The 18316-nt window shown below is 37.2% G+C and overlaps 2 protein-coding genes and 1 pseudogene across 2 annotated transcripts; 2 read left to right on the plus strand and 1 right to left on the minus strand.

Moving 5' to 3' along the window:
• The first annotated feature begins 793 nt into the window (after nucleotides 1-793).
• On the plus strand, nucleotides 794-893 carry LOC119980155 (annotated as a pseudogene).
• A 4351-nt stretch (nucleotides 894-5244) lies between these two features.
• LOC119979861 (zinc finger BED domain-containing protein RICESLEEPER 2-like) lies at nucleotides 5245-7185 on the plus strand. The gene is made up of 4 exons (XM_038822484.1): nucleotides 5245-6093; nucleotides 6193-6442; nucleotides 6544-6569; nucleotides 7156-7185. The coding sequence occupies exons 1-4, from the start codon at nucleotides 5245-5247 to the stop codon at nucleotides 7183-7185; spliced, it is 1155 nt and encodes a 384-aa protein (XP_038678412.1).
• A 2898-nt stretch (nucleotides 7186-10083) lies between these two features.
• Nucleotides 10084-17331, minus strand: LOC120017294 (NAD-capped RNA hydrolase DXO1). The gene is made up of 13 exons (XM_038870475.1): nucleotides 16883-17331; nucleotides 16066-16301; nucleotides 14964-15029; nucleotides 14754-14832; nucleotides 14499-14578; nucleotides 14382-14405; nucleotides 13595-13719; nucleotides 12524-12740; nucleotides 12368-12421; nucleotides 11488-11534; nucleotides 11150-11234; nucleotides 10707-10770; nucleotides 10084-10529 (listed from the first exon to the last, which is right to left on the minus strand). The coding sequence occupies exons 1-13, from the start codon at nucleotides 17253-17255 to the stop codon at nucleotides 10426-10428; spliced, it is 1554 nt and encodes a 517-aa protein (XP_038726403.1). The 5' UTR covers nucleotides 17256-17331; the 3' UTR covers nucleotides 10084-10425.
• Between the last annotated feature and the right edge of the window lie 985 nt (nucleotides 17332-18316).

The following is an 18316-nucleotide window of genomic DNA, read 5'->3' on the forward strand; positions in this document are numbered from 1 at the left end:
TTGGGCCGGAAATTTCCCCTTTTCATAGGTTGTGAGAGCTTGCGTAACCTTAGTGATTTGACTCCTAATATCCTCAATGGCCCTATTGGTTTGTTCTTGAAATTTGTTGGCCTTTTGATTCTCCCCAATTTGAGCTTGCATGAAAATGTTGAGAGTGTCTTCAAGAGACCTCTTGGGGGGTGGAATATAAGATTGTTGAGTTGGTTGTGCAACACTTGGAGGAGGCAATTGTTGTTGGGGTGGATTGGGGAGTGATGGAGATTGATCATTCCTCCACCCAAAATTTGGATGATTCCTCCAAGGGTAATTCTCATTGTAAGAATTGTTGCCTTGGTTATTAGTAGGGTAAGGCTTTCTAAAGTTTTGAGAATTGTTCCCATTGTAACCTTGCCCAAATAGGACTTCCTTACAAGCCGGTAGAGCATTACACTCATCCGTCCTATGTTCCCTACTTTCACACAAAGTACAAGCAACTTGTCCATCAACACCAACCACATTTATAGGGGCCTTTTGTGACTCTAAGGACTCCAATTTCTTGGTCAACAAAGCAAGTTTAGCATGCACATCATCATTTTCATTCAACACAAACTTGCCACTAGAGCTTGGCACAACATCATGTCGGGTTAGTGGAGGAGCTTCCCAAGATCGGGATTCCTCCGCCAACCCATCAAAGAAAGTGAATGCTTCATTGGCATCCCTATTTAAAAAATCACCTTGAGTCATAGTGGAGACCAATTTCTTCAAAGATGGAGTTAAAGATTTGTGGAAGAAATTCACAATTTGAAATTTTTGAAATCCATGGTGAGGGCACATAAACAACAAATCTTTAAACCTCTCCCAAGCTTGGAAGAAGGTTTCATGTTCTTTGCAATGAAAATTCATGATTTGTGTTTGGTAAGAGATGGTACGGTGGGAAGGAAAATATTTGTTGAGAAATTCTTCTTGCATTGCCGCCCAAGTCGCAATGGATTGGGGGCGTAAGTTCTCAAACCATTGTTTTGCATGATCCTTCAAAGAGAATGGAAAAAGTTTGAGTCTCAAAATTTCTTGTGAGCATGTGACATCACCAAAAGTAGTACACACCGATTCAAAATCACGCACATGGGAATATGGTCGTTCCGATTCCATTCCATGGAATTTGGGAATCATTTGGAACATTGACGGTTTAAGGCTCACATGTTGTTGGTTCGGTGGCATGATGATGCAAGAAGGTTGGGTTTGCCTTGCGGGATGTGTAAGCTCCCTCAAAGTGCGATGCTCTTGAGCTTGGGCATGAAGGTACTCCATAGGAGGAGGTGCATGAAAGTTTTGCCCAAAAGGAGCATATTGTGGCACTTGTGGCATTTGAGGCATATTGTAATACATGGGATGCACATAGTTATATGGGGGAGGCATATGGTATGCGGGAGGCATATTGGGAGGTGGGTAGACATTTTGTGGGGCAAATTGCGCCGCATTGTCTTGTTGAAGTGGTTGAGGTGCATTTTGCAAAGCATGCTCAACTTGAACATTTTGCAAATTTTGGGCATTTGGTGCATTTTGGGCATTGCCAATTCGGACATCTTGCCCTTGCACTGGATTCATCAATTCATCAATGTTCATATGTTGCAAAAGACGACGCAATGCATCAAGATTCATATCACCCCCACGTACACTCCCCGCATCACTCATATTTATATCACCACCTATCCCATCTCTATTAGACCCATGCCCACTAACATTATCTCTAGGTTGAGACATGATGGCAAGGAACAATAGCAAGTAGCTCAAAAGATGACAACCAACCACGTCAAGTAACACAAGATTTTTTTCAATTAATGAACAACCAATAACAATATTAAGCAAGAACAAGAGCAAGGAGAGGAATAGAGCAACAATCAGCCGTAGGAACAATAACACACCAAGATGTAGCAAGTAGTGATAAAAATAAAAAATACGCAAAGCTCTCTCAAACAACGCAGCACTACCAAGCAACAAACAAGGTGGCATCCATCGCCCACAGGAATCTAAGTTAGCCCCATCCGCCAAGTTCTCCTCACAAAATGTTTTTTTTTTTTTTTCGCTCTTTTCAGCAACTACACTAAATCAACTACACTAGAAAGCAAGTAAAAGGGAGGAACGAAGTTACCCTTGAAGCGTGACCGTGCTCCTTCCTTATTTGATGGTGTTTAATAGCATAAAGCTAGCGTCTACAAGCCACCCAGCTCCTTCTTTGACACTCGCTTCCCCGGCAACGGCGCCAAAAACTTGACCGACACCTAAGTGTGTGTGTGTACTTACCCCAAGTGTAGGGTATCGTCAAGTAATAAACCGGTGAGTCCGGTATCGATCCACGAGGAAGCAATGCAAATTTGAAGTGAATGATATGCAAATGACTAGCTAACACTAATAAACACAATGAATATCAAATAAAAGCAAGTAAAAGAAATGGGCCGAATGACTCGGTAGCATAAGCGATTTTGTAATCAAAGTGAGCACAAAGTGGATTTAAAACAATTAATTAAAAAAACCTAGTCTCTAGTCCGTCCCGGTGGCTACTCGGTTCTCATACTCAAGGTATCATTGCAAACACACACAACCATACACAATGCATTGTGTGATACTATCAATCATGCATATGCAAAGAGAATTGGGATATAAGACTTCAATTCATGCATGTAGGCCATCGGGTCTCTTAATCTACGATGAACGCAAAGGGATAAGCACCTAATATTATGGATTAATGTTCCCCCTTGGGGCTCGGCTTGGCTAACACCCTAGTTTCACACTCAAAGATCAATTAACCATAACTCTCCCATGCACATTCCTAAATTAACCCAAAACCCCATCATCAATACACATAATTAATAGCTATGCAATGAAAAACTCAATTAATTAAGGAAATCATGCAATGGGTTTAACAATTCTCAATCGAACACATTAGATGCAATCCCTAGACTATACAATCCAAGAATACAATCAAATATGTCATTCTCATAGATCCAATCACACAACTATCACGAAATTAAAAGAGAGAAATCGAAGCTACGATTCTTTGAGCATACCTTGAGTAATCGAAACCTTGCACCCACCGTTCGGGACTAGAAACTAGAAAGAGAACTTAGCCACTCATTATAATGAGAATAAACATCAATTTTATAGATGAAAACCAATGTTTACAAACAAGATCACAAGAACTAAGTAAAATCCTAGAGAGAGAAAGAGAGAGAAAAACAATGGAGGCAAGAAGTTGGAGGAGATGAATTGTGTGAAGGAAGACCCAATTTTAGGGTTTTCTTCTCTTTTTTACAATAGAAAATACCTAACTACCCTTATAAAATCGTTTCCCATTGGTTACATACATGATTTACCCTAAGTGCCCTTGAAATTTCGGTGCAGAAAATTGCAGATTCGCCGTAGGTGTCCGGACGGGTGTCCGGACACTTCATGCTTCCATCAACTTTGAAGCCTCTGCCTCAATTTGTGAAGAAAGCGTCCGGACGGGTGTCCGGACAGGTGTCCGGACACCTTGGGAAGTGTCCCGACACCTCACAGCAAAAAGTGCCCAAAAAGTGCTCCAACTTGCCCGAACAAGGTCCGATTCCTACAAAACCAAGGGGAAACATTTGTAAGTGTAAAATTAAGCTAAAATGCAATCAAATACATTAACTAAGTGCTAGAACATCCTAATTAAAGGACATTAGAACCTCAAAATAGAGGTCCAATCATCACCTGGATAGACTGATGACGATGATTTGGACGATATGGTATGCTTCCTAGTTTGGCAATCTTCTTTATGTTCAATTGTTACGTATAATAAACACATGCATTCCCAGAATTGTAATTTATTTATGATGGAAGGATTTTGTAATATTGTGATTTTCAAAAACTAAGGTCTCGGTTGTATATTGGCTTGGCTTCTAAGCCTTATTTAAGAATTGAGTCATGAGAATATATAGTCTAGGAGATGATGGTGGAATGGAGTGGCTTCTAAGCCTTATTTAAGAATTGAGCCAGTATACTTGTATATTGGCTTGGCTTATGTTAAATTGTTTTGTTTTCTTTCCTTTTTTTATTGAGTTCTAACTGGATTTGGCAAAAAAAATCCTAGGTGTTTAATGAACATCAGATAGCAAAGAGTGTCAACAATTCTTTAACAACAAAGAGGGAAAGAGAGATCCAATAGGGCCAGCATGCCAGGCAAGTGAGTAAGTGACAACAATTCTTTCTAACATAGTAGTCTCTGAGTCTTATATTCTTCTTAATTGAGAAGTATAATCTATAATTTGATATACTCTTATGTATTGTAGGATAAAAATTATGGAGGGACATACTTCCCAAACACCATCCACTCCAATATCTCAATCTGGAGATACATTAGATACAATAGATTCAGCTGCACCACAAGTAGAAGAAGTTGTAGAAACACAAGCTTCAAGGGCACTCCCCCCACGTCCTGGTAAGAAAAAATCAATTGTATGAGATCATTTTAAAGAGCTGGTGGTAAAGGGGAAGGGGCTTAGGGCAGTTTGTAATTACTGTAAACATGATTATGCATGTAACACATCAGTCAATGGGACTTCCACCTTAAGGACTCACTTGCTTCATTATTGCCCTACTTCTCCACTGAAAGAGGAAAAAAATCAAAAAACCCTTTCATTTGAGTCCAAAGGTAATCTAGTTACACATTCATTTAGCAAGGAAAGGTGTACTCAAGCATTGGTGGAGATGATTATAATTGATGAGTTACCATTTAGGTTTGTGGAAGGGATAGGGTTTAAGCGATTTATACAAGAGGTCCAACCTAGATGGGATCCTCCATCTACTTCGACCGTTGCCAGGAAAGTTTGGAGTACTTTTATAGATCGTAAGGCTACCTTGAAAAGTATCCTTTCTGCTAACAACCAAAGAGTCTCTGTTACTACTGACACATGGACTTCCATTCAAAACGTCAACTATATGGCTCTAACAACCCATTTCACTGATGACGATTGGAAGTTGCACAAAAGAATTCTGAACTTTTGTCAAATTACCAACCATAAAGGTGATGCCATTGGGAGACTTATTGAGAGGTGTTTGAGTGATTAGGGTGTAGAAAAAGTGTTCACTATCACGGTTGATAATGCATCGGCTAATGATGTAGCTATTAGGTATGTTGCTAGACAATTGAGGCATTGGAAAACTTTACAATTTGAAGGGGATCTATTACACATGAGGTGTCATGCACATATTATCAACCTAATTATAACAGAAGGGTTGAGTGAAATGCATAGCTCAATTAGGAGTATTCGCAAAGCTTGCAAGTATACAAGATCCTCTCTATCTAGGTTGGAAAAGTTTTGGCAATGTTTAGTGTTGGAGAAGATTGATAGCAAAGGTTATATGCCTTTAGAGTGTAAAACTAGGTGGAATTCAACATATGTAATGTTAGAGGCAGCATTGAAGGTGCAAAGGGGGTTTGAGAGAATTGAGGAGGAGGCCACTGATTATGTGCGTTATTTTGATAGTAATGATAATGATGATGAGAATCAACAAAATAAGAGAAGAAGGGTAGGAGTTGAGTCTGGTGATGAAAGGAGGAAACTCATGCCTCCTAGTTCCTCCGATTGGGCTTATGCAAGTGCTTTTGTAAAATTCTTAAAGAAATTCTATGATGCAACTTTGAAGCTTAGTTCATACAAAACGGTGACGGCTAATGTGCCTTTTCGTAAGATGTATATGATGGTTGATGCGTTGAAAAAAGCAATGAGAAGTGAAGATGAGTTCTTAAAGAAGGTTGCAACTTCAATGAAAGCAAAGTTTGACAAATATTGGGGAAATATCAAAGATGTCAACCAAATTGTAGTTCTGGGGGTGGTCCTTGATCCTCGTTTCAAAATGGACCTAGTCCAACGGGGATTTAAGTTCTTGGAAGATGAACCTATCAATATTGAAGGGTTGGTGTTTAGAGTTAAAAGTCTTTTATTCAACATGTATGAAGATTATAAAAATGATACTCCAGGAGTTGCTCAATGGAGTATGGAAACATCTAATGAGAGTGAGGGAGTTGTAAATGAAGAGGAGGGAGATGCAAATTTGGAGTTGTTTATGAGAAGAAGAAAAGAGAGAGATGTGGTTCAAATTAGGAATAAAGTTGATAAATATTTATTGGAGGCAGCCGAGAATCCTAAAAATCTTGGATTTAATGTGCTAGATTGGTGGAAAGAAAATTAGCCAAGGTATCCAATCCTGTCCAAGATTGCTAGGGATGTGTTTGTTGTTCCGGTGTCAAGTGTGCCTTCAGAGTCAGCATTTAGTGCTGGGAAGCGGGTTGTAAATCCTTTTCGGGCAAGTTTGACTCCTAAAACAGTGGAGGCACTCATTTGCACCAATGATTGGCTCAAAGCCCGACCTTTTGACTTCTACAACGAACCAACTGAAGAGGAGATAGAACTTTATGAATGGTGCGAGAAAATAGAAAAAGGTTTGTTCAAAAGTTCTAATGTTCTATTAATTATAATGTTCAATACTTCAATTAATTATAATGTTATACTAATTCTAATGTTCTATTAAAATGTGCTGTAGAAATGGAAGCACTACAAAATTCTGAGGTATGGCTACCCCCCTACCACTACCCCTGCAACTTCAAGTTCAAAGTGAGCCAGTAAGGTATGATTTTATATAGAATGCATATTATTGTTACTGTTATGAAAGTTCTACAGACTACAGAGTGTGTAGATGACCAAATGTGAAATATCTATCACTCTAGTCTATTGTTGTTACTGTTATTACTAACTCAGTTTTTTATACAGATGAGCACAACTATAAGTCAAAAGACTAAAAACTCATAGTGAGATCTCAGATGCATTTGGAACTTGGATTACTGTAATGTTAAACTTTGGGCTTTGATAGTTTGAAATTTTAATCTTTGACTTTGATACTTTGGTATTTGAACTTTTGGATGACTGTACGTAATAGACTAATAGTGCATCAATGGCCTTTGTTTTGAATTAGTATTGAATGACTGTAAGCCTATAATAGTGAATCTTTGATGCTTAGTTGGATGACTGTAATAATTATACTTTGTAGTTTTGTTTGGATGACTGGATTGAAATGTAATTGGATTATTGAAGCGTAAAGTTTACACTTGAATTTATATGGATTATGGAACATGTCTTGACTCTTGATATTGAACAGGTCTTACAAATTGTCCCATACAAGTTTTGAAGTCTTGAACTTGAATTTAGTCATTTACATTACTATGTGAACTTTGATACTTGCTGATTTGCTTCACAGATCTTGGATTTTTGGGCTTTTATTTTTAGGTCAACTTTGAAGGCCCATCAAATCGTAACCGGACCGAAACCGAACCGGTAATAGCGGTTAACCGTAATCACCGGTTTTAGTGGTTATGGATTGGTTATGGTTTCATAATAGGTAAAACCATTACTTTCGGTTTGGTTAGTGGTTTTACCCTAATGGTCCGGTTAACTGGACCGTTACTACCCCTAGAATGGACACAGTCCTCAAAGGAGTCGTAAGTATATAAGACCACACAATTACAAAGAAAACTAAGCAAAAAAAGACAAACCATGGCTTAAGGAAAAAGAATGCTCACTGGAGTTATCCGGGCAGACCTCATCATCTTTATCCTCCTCACTCTCTGACTCCACATCTGCTACTGTTGTCAAAACCACGGGAGATCGAGATAAAGTTGGTACAATAGAACGCTTCCTCTTGCGCGGTTTGGGAGGAGGAATCTTGAAATGCTTCTAGACTGCTTCTATGGATACACCAGAAAGAAGGCATGAAAAAACACGATAGGATGGCATATAGTCAAACAATACTAGAGCGGATCTCCAAAATTCGCTGCCAGCCCTAGAGTTCAAGTAAGAGTCATCAAGAACTTCATTCACAACCGAGCTAAAATCATCCGGTAGAGCAAGAATATTACCTGAAACAAGAGAAATCAGCAAAGAATATAATAAAGGGATATGATAGAGAAAAAGCATACCTAAGGGCTCCACCCTACGAGGACAAAAACTCCAGTGCCTAGAGAAGAGCATGTAGTCAACGTCTTTGTTAGAGTTTGGAAGGCAATGAATTAGTGCACATTCAGGTTTTGGAGTTAGGAAATACTTGCCATCGACGCTTTTATTCTTGACGACTGAGTAGCAGCAAAGAAGGTCAGTAACTAAAAGTCTCTTCCTAAGAAAAGTATTCAATAGATTCACACCCCCAAGAATCCGATAAGCATTAAGAGTCAACTCCGAAGGATGAAGGATCGGTAAAGGAAAAGAACTCACTGGAAGAAAGGTCCGCATGAGACGCGAATCTTGCACTCCGACAACATGAACACTGGCACCTTGATATACTCGGGAGAAAGATCTTTATCATCATCAAATGGAACCAAAATATCGAAAGGGGGCAAAATATGATTCTTTTCTTTGAAGGTGGCTAATTTCTCAGGAGTAGAAATCAAGTCCCTGAGCTTTCCCATAGCAAAACCTACAAATCAAGAAAGGTACAGTCAATAGAGAGGTTCTGAAAAAAAATTTCACATAATGAAGAATGATTAGTATTTATAGTATATGCAAAGACTCCTAATACTATTGGGAGAGTGTTTTTGGATAAGAACAACAAGCGTTTAGATTTATCCTAACATTCTTATGGGAAATTATAAGGTTGGGGTTATTTATGGAGGAAATACATAAAGATACGTACACAATGAAGATACGTACATGAACTTATTTTTTCCGTATAAGTTAAAGGATAAGACAGTTCAACAAATTCAACTTCTTTGGTTCAACTGCCAAGAGGAGGCGGATCAGACAACAGTTATTGCAGGAGGTTATCATGTTTTGAGGAAGATCACACGACTGCACCCAACCTCCATAACTGCGTCAAGCCTTCTAACACTATCAATACATGTACCATTTCAACATTTGGGACACTCACTCACTACTTGAATAAAATATCAAATCTCCGTGGACTAGGCAAGTTGGCAAACCACGTATATTCATGTGTCTTTCCTATACGTTCTTTCTACATTACTTTTCATTCAATATAAAACTTGCATAGACACATACAAATATCAAATTTGTTTCCTCTTTTGATGTCCTTGACAATATATATGTAATTATATTGTTTGTAAGTGCAATTACAATGGATAAATTTATAATTACATATTATATTGTCTTAATTATATCTCAAACAATTTGGATGATTACAAAACAACAGTGGATAATTACATTATTTCAATTCGAAATTACACATTGATAATTTCTAATTACATTATTGTGGTTATACTTACATATTGATTTAGACGTTGTCATGGCTCTCGTGAAGGAGAGATTAAAAAAGTAAATTTGAGTTGAAGATAAACAGGAGAGAGAAAAAAGAATAAATATGAGTTGAAGATAAGTATGAGAGAAAAAAAGTAAATTTGATATAAAGATAAGCAAGAAAGAGAAAAAGTAAATATATGTTGACGTCTTGAAAACACAATTTCAAGAAAGATTGTGAGAGAACTAACTGGCATAAAGATTCTGAGAGAACTAATTGGCATCTAACTTGTACTATCAACTAGATTATCAAGTTTTATGGACAAGATTATTTGTGAAAGTTTAACATTTTCATATTCAGTTATAATAAACTCGTAGAGGGCTTAATGTTCATTTTTTTTAGTAGGTCTTAAAGTAAACAACGAGTGGATTAGGAAGACTCTCGAGTAAAAATCGACATACAACCCAAGTATACATTGATTCAAGTGTAATCTATACTCGGAGCATTCTTCCGATGTAAGAGGAAATTTTCGCCGAAAAAGACAATTATAAATTGTGACTTATGGGTATAATTGTAAATTACAGTTCTAATTATTCTCATATCGCCATGATGCTCAAGCATTAACATCTATGTTTCAATTACGATCGACCGACATGCCCAGACACCGACTTGCATAATATATCACGTACTAGGGGTTACGTAAACTTTCGATGGACAAGATTATCTTGAAAAGTTAGAATTTTCAGTGATTAAAATGAAATTTTGAGTATCTTTCAACGACCAAAAGTTTACTTAACCCCCACCTATTAGTATTGAATATATAGCCGACTTGCACCAAAAAAAAAAAAAAACACCTACCACAATAAAACTGAATTCCTCTATTTAATCACATACACCCACGATTTGATGTCTAAATTAATTTCTACTTTTCCTATTTGAAGTTTGAGGATCAATGTGTCCTAATAATCACTAAAGATTAGACGAGAAAAAAGGGATTTACAGCCACTTCTAACACATTTCCTACACAAATCAAGAACCTGCAAATTTCTGGCTATTGAGCTCAGTGCGGAGAGTAGGTTCTTTCATCTGCAGAACTATGAGCTATCCTCTCGCCCCATGAGAGAGAAATAGTAGGAAATCAGCTGGCTCCTATCCATAGCAGCAGGTGCGAGTCCAAAATGATTACAGTTGCTCAACATGGTCTGCAATTACATCCGGGCAAGATTGGGCTTGTAGAAGCTCCAAGCGGTTGGAAGGAGGAGCAAACTGCAATATGTAATCTTCATCTGAAACCAAGCACAAACAAAACCAAGATATCAGTAGACCCTCAGTAACACGGAAGGCCAAAAACATATCTTAATGTAAACTAGTTGCGGTTATCAAGGGAATCAAGGCTAATAATTTCTCCTTTCGTCTTGCTAAGCAATCAAATAACATAACTGAAATGAGGGTTAAGAACTCACCCTCTTTAACTGTTCCGTAAAGCCAACATAATACCTCATCTGCAAATGCTAGGCAGACCCCTCCCTGCCAACCAAATTTGTCAGAAGCAAGCAAAAGATGTGGCACCACAAGAGGTGAACATGAACATAATGCCATCTCAGCGGTAGTCTTTAGCAATTAGCAATCATTCAATAATTTTGTTAAGAGTGAGAAATTTTTTAAAAAAATAATCTCCAAATGGAACCTAAAAATGGAAAAATTCAAACAATGACAACTATCACCAAAAACTTCTCGTACGCTAATTCCTTTATATAATGCCCACAACAAAATGAGCTTCCACAAGATGGCTTCCCACAACAAAAGATTCTACCAAATAACTAGTTGATCACAGGGGAAGGTGTGCCAGTGTCAAAAATAAAAGCAAAAACAGAGTCCAGAAGAGTTGCACAGAAAAAAAAATAACCTGCCAATAGTTCTTCATTTTTATTCTTTGTGTTATCTCAGTGGTTCGTAGTCTCTCTGTGCGGACAAGTCGACCAGAATCGTCCCTGCATCAAATAACAAAACAGTTCTGTTAGAACACCTATATAATTGGGTTGTAATGAGAAAACATGTAGCAAAGGCAGCATAACGCTGCACATAATGAATGAATGTTCTCCGTTTCAATGGCTGTAGCATTGCCATTTTTGCAACAAACTGAAACAGTTGTAATGCATTTGATCATTCATTTACAAAAGAAGTCACAAAAGCATAACTAATTTAGCCTCCAAGAAACCTCAGGAAAGCAGCACTGAAAATTACCTAAATCCAACAACAATATAAGGAACACCAGCTAAGAATGATTGTATCTGGAAAACAAAATAGTCAAGTTAATTAATTAGTAAAGAATGAAGAAATGAAACAACCAATTCTTACACATTTTAACATGAGTCTTCACAGGAATCAATTCAAACGAAAAGTTGCATTTATCCATAGGAAACCATAAAGTTGGCCAATAAATTTGGTATCAAACTTGCATTATCCTAAATTACTTTGCAGGCGACAATTCCTTAGACAAAATGCAGTAATCAGAAACACATGGGGAGTCACTGAATCCGCCATTTCATTTTTGACATATGATCTCGAAAATGCATTTTCCATTTTCTCCCCCACTTTAGAAGATGAAAGTAAAAATTTTACAATAAACTGGCGAAGGCAAGATTCCTACCGCACACCAAGATACTGGCTAAGCACCTAGGGATAATTTGGACAATACACTTACCACTAGAACCCTCTCATATCATATAAACCTGATATATATCGTCATCTCTGATAACAAATGTGCCTTATAAGAGAAAAGTTACAGTCTCTGAACACTAGGAAGTTATGCATCACAAGTGATGCTGCACGAAGAACTGGCAAAGAATACAATACATCTATCTAATGATTATCAGCTGGTTTTCAGTCATGACAGACCTTATACTGCGAGCCACACTTTCTCATAAAAAAAATGGCATCATTAAGTAAAAATGTTTGTGTGCATCAGGGAGAGTGAGTGAACTAGTCATGTACTAAATAATATAAAAGGAAGTGCACAGAAGCATTTTATAATCACAATTCAAAATGAAATATACACAAAAGAACATGCGAAAACAAGGACATCATATGCGCCTTAATAGTCAATATAGGAATGTAAACACACCCAAAATTCAAGTAGTTTCTCTCTCTCGAATCTTTCCTCAGTATGATGGTCCAACTGCAATGAGATAATTTTAGAGGTTTTCAAATTGGTCACAATGCAAAACTAGAGCTGCAGAACAATGACATGATAGGATACAGATGATATGCATGTATAAACCTCACGAGTAGTCTTTAACTCCACGTAGAACCTCCTTCCATCGTCAGTTGAGTCACAGCAATCCATTTCTGCACCCATCACAACACGGTGCGCCCCTAATTTAGTTTTAATCACAGAACAGTATTCAACATTTGCGTCAACATGATGTATCGCTTCTCCATCAACTCTTTGTGGATCCTCAGTAGCAAGGCTCTCAAAACAATAACCCCAATAACACCTATACAATAACGAAATCAACTTCAACCCATGAAAAGTAAAAAATTGAAAACAAAAAAGGAAGCCATAAATGCCACAAACCAACACATTCAGGAATTTGGACCAAATGGACTGAGTAAAGACCGAGTCAAATATGCTAGCAACTATGTTTGGATATCTATAACTGAGAAGAGTTACTAAGTCATCATTCATTTCATAAAGCTTCCTTTTGAAGCTTCTGATCTGACAGAGAAATGTCATCAATCACTTATTTCCTACTGTTGTTCAATAACTATGGTAACATGACTTTCATTCAAAATACCGTTAAAGTAGATCACACGTATTACAACAAATGATAAGCAAGAAAATAAAATATTGGATTTGTCACAGACCTAACTCTGATTAAGACTGAAAGAAAAAGGCATAAAACAGCATCGCACTTAAAACAAAGAAATTTTAGTACTCTTGTGTGGAAAGTTGACAAAAATTAAGTAACATATTTCTAAAAGAGAAGATGGGCATGGGATGTGGCCCTGTGGGTAGAAACAACGAAGGATATGGATGCAAATCGATTACTGAAGTGACTGGAGTTGATGATAGAGAATTCAAGGGGATTCTAAAAGTTTATTGACTGAATATTTTTTTGGAAGTAATACATCGAACCACGAAACTGAATATTTTTTGACAGAATATTAATAATTTAATGAAGTCAACTCCACATACTTCGGATTAAGACTTTTTATGCACTGGGGGGTTGGGGAAGGTTCTCCTTCATCGAAGATATCAAATATTTGCATCTTTACCCTTTCACACTGTTTTAGAACTCAAGAACAATAGTAAATATGGTCCAAAACAAGACTATATTTAAGCGTGTACCTTCGACGATCCAAGTCACTTTGCGGCTTTTCTGGTAGCTTATGAACATCAAGATAGACAACTCCCTTCCTTTTATGTACACCCATTTCCCAAGGCCTATTTCGAATATAAGCCGTCGCCAATATCTGCAGCAACCAAAATACTAAAATGTTGATATAATATAGTTGTTTTCCGCAAAACCACAAAATTTCATGAATTGGACACTGGTAAAAATTTAGTCATTCATGGACGATGAGATTACTCCATAAAAATGCTTGGAAGATTTAACTACAACTTTTCTGCCCCCACAAAAAGTAATTTCTTCAAGAGTAAGAAAATACAATGATCTAAGAGTAGCATACCCTTTGAATAAAGTATACTAAATAGATCCACAAATTAAAGCCATACTCCCAAAGACATCAACTAAATTTAGATAGTAGCCTTGAAAGGTGTAATTATGAAGAAAAAAAACGATGTTTCCAAACTAAGGCTCGTTTTGATGCTAAGAAAAATCTATTTCTGTCTACTGAATATTTTAATGTACAGTTAAAAATCTAAATATAACTCATACATGCTGCCACAAATATTGACTCTTTGTGGGTAATATGTTCTCTCTCTTATCAATGTGAGTCCAAACATTTATGTTTAATTCAACCATCTCAACAAGTAACCAATAGTCGAGCCAGTATGACACTTCAAGTGTCTCAATCATTTGGCTGATATTGAACTCGAAAGCCAAGTTAAATTTTAGACATCCACTCTGAAACATAGGGAATTGAGCTTGCTATCAAGAGGACCTAGAACTTACCTTATTAAGGTTATTTCTGAATGTCTGTGAAACAAGAAAAAAGAAATCATGCCATCAGTTCACAACCTTCTAATCGCTTTATAAGCATAAGAAGACTAAAGGCAATGCATTTCGTACCACAAAATGAATGTTCTGAAGGGGGTAATTCTTGTGCCTTATGCAGGCAAGAAGGTCGCCAAAACCTTGAGAGCCCAGTTCTGGTTTAGAGAAAAGAAAAAAAAAAAAAAAAAACAAAGAGTGCAAACATCAGCCCTCTTACACAACTCAAATGAATAAATTTACAGATGTAAAATTAACCCTGAACCAATATATAGCAATATATCATAAAACTGATCATAAAACCATGAATACATGTCCTATTCCAGATCATACCCTTTTTCTCAACAAAAGTATCATAGCCTACATTAAGATCTGCTCCAACATCTGCAGAAATAAGACGCTTAAACAGCCTCTGGAGAGATGGAATGAAAAGTAAATTGAATTAGAAATCCAATTGGGGAGAAAGAATCATCACTTGCACAAGACCAACTTAAAGATTAACACTAGAAAACCTACTAAAAGAACAGGTTCCAGAAAGCCTACCAGGTTACGATCGTCAAAGTAAACATCTCCACCTTCTACACGGCTATAGCAAGCAAATTCACTTGGCTGTTACACAAATTGGCAATCTTAGTGATGGAATGTAAAACTACGAAACAGCCAACAATACCAAGACATGTTCCAACAATAACATAACACATAATGAAATAAAAATTAGAATATATCATACAAAACCACGTTCCATTGTTCCAAGTGGAGAATATTCAATGAACTAAATTTAAAAGGCAAGTTTTCTGCCTCAAGTAATTGCTCCGAACTCCAAAAAAAATATGGTCCCAACTTTGGACAGAAAAATAGATGATAAAAAGGACATGATTTGATTCTTGATTGTCAATTTTATAATTGTGATAATCTTGTAATTTTTTCCCAATTTTCTTGGGCGTACGCATCTCTTGTATTTGACAGCAATAGAATTCAAATTAAAATTTTTAATCGGATTCATATGAATTCATTTTGTCAAAGTGAAACAGTGCATATCAAGTAGTTGCCCCAAGTGATATGGTGCGCATAGATGAGTTTGGTCAAACATTGACCAACATTAACAAACTTAACTCTGGTTCCTTTAACTGACAAAGCCAAACAAAAGACAAGTCAAAGACCTAAATCCCCAAATCAACTTCGACCATATCACACTTCCAGAAGGTCGCAACAGAGGAGAAATAGTGAAGCTTCCATCAACATCAGCCAGATATACAGATACAAGTTTTACATACATAAACCAAATCGAATCGATCGAACTATCCGCTTCTTTCTCTTCTCTTTCATTGGAGTAAAATCGTTAAAATTATGTACTTAGAGTCGCGATTTTACCAAGTTTGACGATTTAACCAGTTATTTTATGCGATTTTGATCTGTTTCCGATTCCACAGCTAGTTAACCAGGTTTCTATAGGTATAATCGTAAAAGCATATGATTCTACAATCAAAATCGCAATTTTGAATACCATGGCGAAGACCCCTAAATTACGACACCTCCTGCACAATGTTTGGTGAATCAATCTTGAAAATAATAAAGTGATTAGTAAATTCAAATGAACAGAAAATAGAGAAGGAAAAAAAAAGGCAAGTAAAGAGAGTTTTCTTGCCTCTTGAAAAGCAATGCGTTTTCGTGATAAAGTTTCTTCACTCTTTGAAAGCTTTAGTTCAGAAACAAAACGTTCATCACGATGGCCATTTGAAAATTTTGACCCATAGCCATAGCCCTGCCTTGGAGGATATCCAGGACGGGGCAGAATCCCTGCTCCTCTGTCATTTGGCTGCCAACGACCACGCCCAAAATTCCCTCTACCTTGGTTGTTGGTGTTGCGAATAACAGGTAGCACTGCCAATAAAATTTGAAGAAAGAAAAATTAACAATTATCAATAACAGACTGATAAACAAACTCTCTAGAAGTAACTCTTAACAATATGTTTCCAACTTAATCAATCCCATACAGAAGGATCATTAATTGCATTGTTCTTCCCTGACCATCATTCTCAAAAACATGCACGTATATATCACACAAGCTCGTTTTATTTGTTTGCATATTTAAAGCCCTAAATGGGAACTAATAACCGTATCCACACACTGCATTGACTACAACGACTGAAAGATTACATTTTCCGGGGCAGAAAAAAATTACGTCTGAACAAGCATCTTGCTCATTATCCCAAGTGACCTATGCAAGCATAAAAGTGACTATAGAAGGCACCAAAAATAGACATACAAGATCAAATTCAAGAGCATAAGCCCGTCATACCACCCAAATTATGGTTAAAGCGAACACAGTTTCAGAGTAAATAAAACAGAAAACCTAGAGGGGTATGCCCCACAATAAACAAAAATAAATATATGAAGCAAATTTAAAATTGAAGGTAAATGTTCATTCAAAAAAAATATTGAAGGTGAATGAAACAATATACCAGGAATCGGGTATGGGCTGATAGCAGGGGTTCTAGTGTACTCTTCATTATCAGACCCAAACAGATCAATCTCCTCATTAGTCCCGCCACCTCTACTATCATAGTTATCTAGTTCCTCCCCATTCTCTTCTCCTCCACCGCTCACGCTCCCACTAGCGTCGCTACTCTTACCCCCACGACTATCGTTCGATGAGGAGGAACCGGAGGAAGAAGACGACGAAGAAGCTGCGGATGAGGATGAGGAGGAGGAAGAAGATGCTGGAGAAGACGATGAATCGCGGGTCCCATCTTGGCCTTTATTGTGATCGCTGTCGTTTCGGTCCTCTTCTTCCTCAGAATCGGTACCGAATAAATCTTGCTCCGTGAAAGCCATGCGATCTCTGTCAAATATAGAGAATGTAGTAGGTTTAGTTTGGGTACCGGTTCTTTAGCTGGGTTTTGATCGAGCTTTTTGTGCGAGTTTTGGTAATGAAATGAAATCTGCGTGTGGGTTTTCTGTTATATCCGAGCGTTGCACTATTGGGCCTTCACAATCGATAATGGCCCAAGGTGTGAGTGAGATATGAAACAATTAGGGCCCATTTAAATAGGTTAAAGTCAAAGTCAAAAAGGTCCAACTTTCTTTTGCGGAAAAAGTTTCAACCGGTAGCACTTATCAAACATAAGTCTACCATCCATAAACATTCATATATATGTGGCATGCCACGTAGGAAAGCTGTGTAGGATATTTCAAAAAAATTTGTTTTAAAAAATTAGCTGAATAAGCGGGATTTTGTAGCTTCTCTCACACAAATACACACTCATCAAGACATTGGAAATCGTGATTGAGCTCAAATACCCATACGGTCACCTTCTCCCATACAAACCCAAACTGTATACCTAGAGATGAGATTTTCCATGAGAGACGATGAGAGGGAAATAGATTTCTAAATAGGGCATTCTAAGAAGTCACCGTCGACGTCATCGGGAGTCTCTAGAAGTAGCCGATTTGAGCTGTACACTGGTATTCGAAAGGAAGAAGGAGGTCAAAAAGGTATGAAACTTGTCTTCCTTACTCTGTTTTTCTATTGTATTTATGTACCTGATTGTTGGTTCAATAAACATCGTCATGAGACAAAATCAACCGATTATGTGAGCTCAAGGATGTGGATTTATACACTGAAATTTTTTGAGTTTAATGATGTGTATTTAGTTTGAAAATTTTATGACCTCAATGCCATGTAATTAACTCTTATTTTGATCTCATTGATGTGTATTTTACGGGAAAATTTTATGAGCTCAATGGCATGTAACTATCTGGTTATCTGAGATAAATTATGTGTATTAAGTTTGAAATTGATTAGATAAAATATGTGTATTTAGCTGATAGTTGTTTAGCTCAATCATGTGCATTTGGGTATAAATCTGTAGGAGCTTAATGCATTGTAAAAACCT

The sequence above is a fragment of the Tripterygium wilfordii genome, chromosome 15, assembly GCF_013401445.1.
Source record: "Tripterygium wilfordii isolate XIE 37 chromosome 15, ASM1340144v1, whole genome shotgun sequence".
Lineage (NCBI taxonomy): Eukaryota > Viridiplantae > Streptophyta > Magnoliopsida > Celastrales > Celastraceae > Tripterygium > Tripterygium wilfordii.